Source organism: Zingiber officinale, chromosome 11A (assembly GCF_018446385.1).
Source record: "Zingiber officinale cultivar Zhangliang chromosome 11A, Zo_v1.1, whole genome shotgun sequence".
Lineage (NCBI taxonomy): Eukaryota > Viridiplantae > Streptophyta > Magnoliopsida > Zingiberales > Zingiberaceae > Zingiber > Zingiber officinale.
The window spans coordinates 17563507-17572352 of record NC_056006.1 but is presented as its reverse complement, the minus strand read 5'-3'; the positions used below and the strand labels follow the sequence as shown (position 1 = coordinate 17572352).

The 8846-nt window shown below is 34.3% G+C and overlaps 1 protein-coding gene across 1 annotated transcript; it reads left to right on the top strand.

The window, feature by feature from the left end:
• Positions 1-667: 667 nt before the first annotated feature.
• Positions 668-2984, top strand: LOC122032596 (E3 ubiquitin-protein ligase RMA3-like). The gene is made up of 2 exons (XM_042591905.1): positions 668-903; positions 2196-2984. The coding sequence occupies exon 2, from the start codon at positions 2211-2213 to the stop codon at positions 2859-2861; it is 651 nt and encodes a 216-aa protein (XP_042447839.1). The 5' UTR covers positions 668-903; positions 2196-2210; the 3' UTR covers positions 2862-2984.
• Positions 2985-8846: the final 5862 nt, after the last annotated feature.

The following is an 8846-nucleotide window of genomic DNA, read 5'->3' as shown; positions in this document are numbered from 1 at the left end:
TGTTTGGTTGTGCAAGGCAACAAAAATAATTTTAAGAAAGAAAAAACGTATGTATATTCCTTTCGTGTAATTTCTTCTTCAATATTGAATCGAAAGAAAAATAAAGAAAGAAATATTCTACTTATCAAAGATTGATACTTTGTGTTTTTTGTTTTTCCAAAACTTGGTTTTTTATTTTTACAACAACAAACAAATAAAGATAAATTGAGAACAAGTAAATTATAAACTACATTAATTTAAAAACGTGTTCAAATATTTTATCTCCAAGACGCTGCTACATTATCCAATTTTATAGCAACTACAATTATATAGTTCTAAATTTAAAATTGGCCTGCAGAAATGACAAAATTGATGGAATATTTAAGAGTACTTATCTAATTTAATAAGGAGACTAATAGGATGAGGCCTTTTTTAGATTAAAAAATTATTAAAAAAGGGGCCTTCTAATTTTGTCCAATAAAATATTCTACTAAAATTTAATGAATGTTTCTAGAAAACTTAAAAAGGAAATTTTAAGATATCCTCGGTGGATACGGAGAGTAATTAAAAAAAAAATATTGATCGCCAATAGGAAATAAAATAATAAATCAAGGGGCGTCCGCTGGAATGCAGTAAATCCAGGGCGTCCTTCGTAAAATGTTGCCTTTACTCGACCCGTCCGATAGGAGCAAGTGCGGACTGGAGCTGCTATATCTATCGCGCTCCTCAGGACTTCGTCGCCCAACTCCGCCGCTGGCTCTCTTCCTCCTCTCGACGGCGCCGCCTCCCACCGGCTTCTACGCCCGCTTCGCTGGCGCACGGTGATCCTTTCTTGCAGTTGGCGATTTCGATTTAGTGCTGCGTTCGAGGCGTTATCGTCTGGAATCCGTAGATCTGTCCGCTTTGTTGCTTGTGTTGAAATAGGTATGCCGATTTCTCTTCCTTACTTCTCTAGTTCTTTGTTTCATGTTGTTTTTTTTAGGTTTTCGCTTTCCTTCTTTATTCGCTTCAACCTGTTTCATCGACCTCTATCGCCCCCTTTTTTTTTTATACTGATCATAATCGAAGGGGGAAAATGAGTTTTTGTTTTTGGTGCTTCTGATAGTGATCAGGGCGATTAGCATGTACCATCATGATCTCTTCCCCTGAAAAGCTCACTCTGGCAAAAATTTTTTGTCCTGGATCCATATTAGTTATGTGCTATAGATTTTCTTCTTCGGAAAGAGATTATCCTGAAATATTGATACCCATATCAGATTTCCTTTCCTTTCTGAGGCATCACCTCCATGAAAATATTAGATTTTTTTTTTCCTTTTGATTTGGTTGATATGTTTTAGAAATTCCATCTTTCTTTGTCCAATTTTTATCATAATTTTATCTTTTTGATAAATAGTTTGTCTGGTTCTACCATTTGACCCATCAAAAATTAAAACAAAAACTTTGTCAGTTCATTCTCTGATGTGATCCTGTGTCAAAATTTCATTTCGAATGTCTTCTTCCCAGTATATTAACTCCAGAAAAATAGTTTAGAAATTCAACCAATCACATCCACTGATTGTTTAATTCCTGTATTGATTTACTACATTAGAATTTTGTATTAAAAAAGAGGGAAGTGAAAGCAACCTTGCACAGGGTTGGTATTTATTTTCTACAATATGAATTTTTAGCTCATACGGTTCACAAAAAAATGAAGTGAAAGCAACCTTGCATTTCATTCAATGATTATCTCTAGGGTTTAGTACTTGGATGCTGATGCTTCAGCCAATTGCATGTGCAAATCCGTCATAGAGCACAAAAATATTCTGTATTTTGACATTGATGAGTACTCATTGAGCTAATAAATAATATGGATGCTCTGGATAAGCTTCAGACCTACCTTTGTCACTATTGTTTGTTTATGAACCTACTCACCAGAATTTGTTTGCCATTGAATTGATCATCCATATTCATTGGTTAATGTCTTTTTAAAGCAATAAGACATGGATGGAACTTGGATTTAGTTTGTTGTGACTCATCTGTGGTCCACCATATTCGACCTTAAGCGATTGCGATTGCTTTTGCTACTCGCCGACAACTTAGCCGCTGTGCCTTCCACAAAAAAGACAAATGCTTTCTTCTTATCTCATCACTGTCCCCCACTTCTATTCGAATTGGCTGTGTGTGCCTTGTAGGAAACTAGCTTATTGATTTATGATTGTTGCCTTTATGTTTTTCAGGATTCCTAAGTGTGAATGGAAGCTGAATATGTTCCCGAGCCCTTTAGTACTGATGCTTGCATGGTCAGCAGCACGATGGACAAGCCTCGGGATGGAGATCCACCGGCTTGCAACACGCAAGACGACACTGCCCCGGTGACGATGATGAGTGGCTGCTTCGACTGCAGCATCTGTCTAGACTTGGTGGTGGATCCGGTGGTCACCCTCTGCGGCCATCTCTTTTGCTGGCCTTGCATATACAAGTGGATGCAAGCGAAGAGCATGTCCAACCAGCAGTGCCCTGTGTGCAAGGCCTTCCTCTCTCAGGACACCATCGTGCCACTCTTTGGCCGAGGCAGAGATAGCGGTGCCAAGGTGGCTTCGGGCGTCCCGCTCCGCCCTGCCATGAACTTCAACCGCAATAACTCAGCTAGAAATTTGGCACCAGAATCTCAGTTTCGTCACCACGTCAACGATAGCATTGCCGACAATTCTTCACCGCTGATGACCGATATTGGTGGTTTAGCGATTGCGGTACTCCCCTGGTTTCACAGTCGTCAGTATGCTCTAACACTCAGTGGCAACAATCCGAGGCTTCAAAGGCAGCAGTTACAGGTGGTGAACTCGCTGCATCAGATTTGGGTCTTCCTCTTCTGTTGTGCAGTGGTGTGTTTGCTGCTGTTCTAAACCCTTAAAAAAGCTTGTAAATAGGTTCGATTCCATGATGCTTAAACATTGGATAAAAGTTAGCATAAACTAGCTAATGACCTCTGTAATGAATTCAGAAGAGGAAATATATATATTTTGAAAGTGGAGTTTTAAGATTATATAAATTATATTTTAAATTTATTTAATATTTATCTCCGTAATTAGGAATCTACACCGCACTAGGAGTGATGACGCGGCTGAAAAATCCACCTCATCTTAGGGAGCAATAATTGTCGAATCTTTCTGCTATTGATGTCCCCCGGTGGACGCGGACATCTCATCTGCGAAAAAAATAATAATAACGTGACAAATGACTTACGCTCATCTCTGAAAAATCTCAAAAGTGAAATTTTTTCTATTTTTAAGGTTTGTCATTATCATAGCAAAATTAAAAAAAAAATGTCACTTTTTTTTCATTATGCAAAAACTTTTCTATAATTTTTTATGATTCCAAGCTAAACAATTCACACCTCTTTAAAAAATTCTTTAATTATTTATTAATGGATCACTCTTATATCATTTAATTTATTAAAAAATAATATTATAAATTTATAAACAAGAAATATAATATTAAATAATAAATTATTATAAATAATTTATAAAAATAATATTTTATTGATCGTACTCGTAGCATGTCCAAATATGTTTAATCAAATCGGCACAAAGTTAATGGCGTACTTGATTATTATGTAACTCGTAATTTTTTCGAAGGTATTCTTGAAACTCTTGGGTAGAGTCTTGAAATATTTATCTCGGAGGATTTTCTTCATCATTCTACCAATTACTTATTACATCCTTTCATCCTCAATAATCATATTGTACAAAATAATATACGTATATATATGATATCTTTCAAATTATTTTTATACTAAAATCGTCTTAAACCTTTGATCATTGTTCAACAAAATTAGAGTACTCTAAATATCTAAAACCTCCATTATAATTTGGATCATTTGTAACCAAGGTTGAAATGGATTAAAAAAAATAATAATGGAAAGATTTTTGGGGGTCGGATGAATAAGGAAAATTTAGAAGAGAGAATTGATGTATATAATCTAAAACCAATCCAACCGTTAGAAAAAAAAATGATTAAAAAAACTGATAGAAAAAAAACGTTAAAAAACGGCAAAATCAACGGTTAGAAAACAACGGTAAAAAAAAACCACAGATGCATCGGTTAGAATAAAATTGATAAAAAATGTAAAAAAAAAAAATAAACGTTGACTAAAGTGATAAAAAACAAGACTTTGAAAAAAGTAAATATTAATAAAATCATATTTAAAAATTATTAACTTTTTATACTTGGCCCACCATTCCTTAAAAATCTGGGTACCCAGGCAAAAGTTTTAAAAAAGAAAAACCTGACCATGATGGTGGAGAAGATATCCTAAAGATTAGGTGCTCTGGTTCAAAATTTTTTAATTAAAAGAGACCGTATTTATTCATTGGATAGATGAATTAAATCTCATTTATTAAACAAGTGAGATTTAATTTATCCAATAAATGAATGAACAAAAATCAGGACTCCAAAATTCTAAGGCATCTCGCAAATGGTGAAGTAGGCTTTTTTATGTGGCCCCACGAAAATGTGAAGACAGAGATTAGAAGTTGGGTTGGCGCTGATTTTTTTTGAACTTTTTTTATTTTTCTCTTTCCTACGGGTCATTAGAAATTAAAGAGTTGGATTTGATTTTCTCTCTTCAATTTTAGTGGAGGCCGCATAAAAAGCTAAAATCTTTTCTCACCATTGAAGATGTCCTTACTATTGGTGACACATAGAAAAAAGAAAAATACTGAAAAAAATCCACTGTTGTAGATGTCCTTATTGGGAGTCACCTATCAAGTTCCTGACTCTAAATTATCATAGTCCTAAAAGTAATATAATAGAAATAAATAAGATGATAAAGAAGGGAGTAAAGCATATCTGATAGTAGAGACTCCCCTCCTTTAACTTATAGAGAAATCCAAAGAATGAAGAGTACATCTCACTAAAGGTCTTATCGTTTTCCCTCGTTCCCTCCATGTTAAGGTAATTGTTAAAGGTATAAATGAATTAAATTATTCGTGAGTTATTCGAAACTTGATTCGATAAAAATTTATTTAAGTTCATTTAATAAGACTCGTTAAGATAAATAAATCAACTTTAAATTTCATAATACTCGATTCTTTAGCTCGTGAACATGTTCGATTTTTAAATAAAAAATAATAATTTTGATATTAAATTTATAAATTTTACACTTTACTTATTAAAAAAAATATAAAACTATATTAAATTTATTTATTAGAATAAAATTTAAATTTTAATAAGAAAATTAATTTTCTCTCATTATATAATTTAATTTTTAATGAATATTTAAATTTATAATTTATATTTATTAAACTCGTGGTTCAATAAAAATTTGAATAAGTTCGTGAGTCATGAATATATTCGTTAAATAAAATTCAAATTTGACTTAATTATAAATGAATCAACCTTAAATATTCTAGAGTTCGGCCCTACTGGACTCAATTCGATTATACCTCTAATAATTATCGTGTCGCTTTATGTTACAGTTGTCATGCTCATTCATATGCCAGATGGTTGGACAGCAGTAAGTCAGCATGTCGGCTTGACAATTTGGTAGATAGCCAAGTCGGACCATCTCGGCAGATTGGATACTGATGATATCTGCGTTGATCTAATCATAAACTCATCACAATCACATGGTCACTGCATATCTACATTGATCGAGTCTTTGATTTGACCACGTAGCCCTGCCGTCCCCACCACATCAGTCACCTTTAAAGTCTGGTGCAATCTGGCGGTCAACAGCTTGACCATCAGCGCCGACATCAGCATCCGATCCAACACATGCGTATTTACGCTCAACCTTTAATTTCGTGAGCTACTATTTTAATATCCTGATCATTATAAATAATTACATTAACAGACATATTTCGAAATTTTTTATTCTTCAACTCAGTGTAACAACAGTGTCCCTTATTTCAGTGGACAAGTTATATGATGACCAGTGCCTAAGATATATAAAGAAAGATAAATTATAAAGTCGATTGTCAAGTAGTTAAAAGGTGGCATCAAGATTTAATCCCTCCATCCATCCGGTGGATGTATTTTGTAGGATTTGTATTTGATTTTTGATGGATTGTTTGTTTATATTGGAATGGAGTTTGAGATCCTTATTGTATTCCATTCATTCTTTGCTTGTTTGTTTCTCTGGTTGTTTTCTATTTGAACAATTCATCTAACTAAAAATAATAAGTTTGTTAATTTTCAAAAATAAAGATTATAAATAATATTTGTAGACAAAATTGATAAATTATGTTTATCAATAAAATTCATATAAACTTATAGATAGATAAAGAAACTCTCATAATGAACAAACTCACTAGCTGTCAAAATAATTTTAAAAATGTTAAATTTTTAAAGAATCAAATTCGAGTCGAGAACTTAGGCTAAGTTTTAACCCGCTTAAGTTCATTAAAAAAATAAAGTTAAACTTAAATCAAGCTCAACCTCACACTAAAAAAAATCATGATTTTAGACAAATTTTGTTACCGATTTTTTTTAAAAAAAATCACCTTAAAAAATATTTGTAACGACTATATTTTCATGGCAAATAGCTTGTTGTAGATTTTGCAACAAAAAACTTAAATTCATTGCAAAAGTTTGCAACAAATCATTCGTCGTAAAATTCATCCTCGATTAGGGACAAAACTATTTTCATCCCTGATTAACGATGAATTTTTTTCATTCATGATTGGAGATAAAAAATCTCTTCGTCCCTAATCAGGGACGAATTCCCTGATCAAGGACATCTCTGTTTTTTTTTATTATCTTTTTTGCAAGCTTGACTCCGTTCTTGTTTTTTTTTTAGCATTTCCTTTCATTGGTAGAGTTAATTATTTTTTTTAATTAAATAATTCTAAGAACAAATAAAGAAATCTAAAGAGATAAATAATAGATCTAATCAGATATGTTTGTGTCGTAAATATGATATCACATAAGAAAACATAATAGAAAAAAAAACTTGATTGAAGAGTATGTTTTTGTTGTTAGCGTCGTCGATTTGATTCATGTGGAAAAGGATGCAGCAAAAAAGGAATGTCTTTCAAACGGATTAGAAGATGACGACGTTAAAAAACTCTAGGTAAATAAAGAACCAAAAGTTCTATTAAAATTATCCTAAATCCTTGAGAATCTCTCTTTTATATAAGAATCAAATTCATTATCAACTCATAGATAATAATAAATTGAGTTAAAGATTTTACACATTGAACCCACATGCAAAAATCTGAAACCGAATAATCTTAACTCAACTGCTTGTTTGTTTCCTATCTACATAATTCCCATTTGCTCCTAATTTGTTGCAGCAGAAACCAAATCTGTGTGTGGTCATTCCCAGGATGCGCTAGTTTTTCTCTTTAGAACATCATTCTTCCTTCTAAACTACGGTTAGATTTATATGAATAGAGAAGAGATGGAAGAGTGAAGAAACTTTATTTTGAATGAAATTTTAATCATATATTAAGAGTTTCAAAACATATTGATTGGAAGGATGCAGTTTCAAATATGTTTTAAGGAAACTGTATCCTTCGCAGACCTCGGTCCTCTTCACCAGTCCAGTCGCTCTGTCCACTTGGCCACTCTACTCGCTCAGGCTGCTCTATCTTTAGACCGCCCTGCCTTTACTTGCTCGACCACTATACTCGGTCGGCTAATTTGCCCAACCGACCACTTGGCTTGAGCTACTGCTCGATCGGACTATCCGATCGGTAGATCTATCCAGTCGGTCACTCTATCTGATCCGTGAATCTATCGTCTGTCCACTTGGCTACTCTGCCACTTAGCCACTCGACCTGATCAACCACTTTGCTACGCAGCCATTCGATCTGATCAAATGTTCTGCTGCTCTGCCGGTTGTATATTTAAATTCGGTTAATTTTCTATAATGTTCGACAGATTGTCCAACAGCTGCTGTCTGTGCCTCTTCGCCTTCTCTACGACATTTGCGCTTGCAACTCCTGCAGTTCTAGAAAAAGGCCCCATTGGAAACAATAGAAGTTATAGAACTTTGGTTGAATCAGTTGAGAAGTATGCTCTGAGGATACAAATTCACTAGGGGGTTCATTGTAGCTACAAAAGATGCATGGCAATTAAGGCAGAGAAGAGTGTGATTAAGCACACTCCGAGATGCTGTATTCCGTACCTGTCACAGGCGTCCAAATTGCTGCACTTGCAGATGGCTCTTTGCTCGTCTTGGAGTTCATGCCAAGAATGTCGGGTCTTCGTTTCTCGCTATCGACTTTGCTTTGTGACGCAATACAAACGTCGAGGGTCGCAGTTAACTAAACTAAGCCGTTGAGAGTCGCGAAGAGAGTTTGGTCTCCAAGGCAAATTTCTTGGCGCCGATGAGACTGTTTCTAGCCAACTTCTTCTCAATGATCTCTTTTGCTCTGAGGGCAAATTTCTTGGCGCCGAGTAGGAGAGGGGAAGGACGGCAAAGAAAAAGAGGGAAAGGAGATTACTAAAGGATATCGGCATGCTTCGTGAGTTGGAGAGAACCGGCAATGATGGAGGCTTTTTTGTGCGAGCAGGATGGGAGAGATTGAAAATTTAGAGCTAGGAAAGATATTTAAATCCCCGATTTCAACTACAAATCTAGGATTCATTCTTGATACAGTGATGAATCCAAGATTTGTCCTTGATTTAGCGACGAGTATATATTTATTGCTGAATTTACTAAATCAGCGTTCTTCCACAATTTATGTGTACAACGAATTCATAGTTTGTTGCAAAATTCATATTCAATGCAAAACAATGACGAATTTTGTGACAAACTTTGTCATTGCTAATTTTGTGATGAAAAATTATTTTTGTTGCTGTTTTGCGACGTCACTATTTTCGTTGATGATTTGTGATGAGTTATTTTCATTGCTAAAATTCATCCCGATTTTTTTGTAATG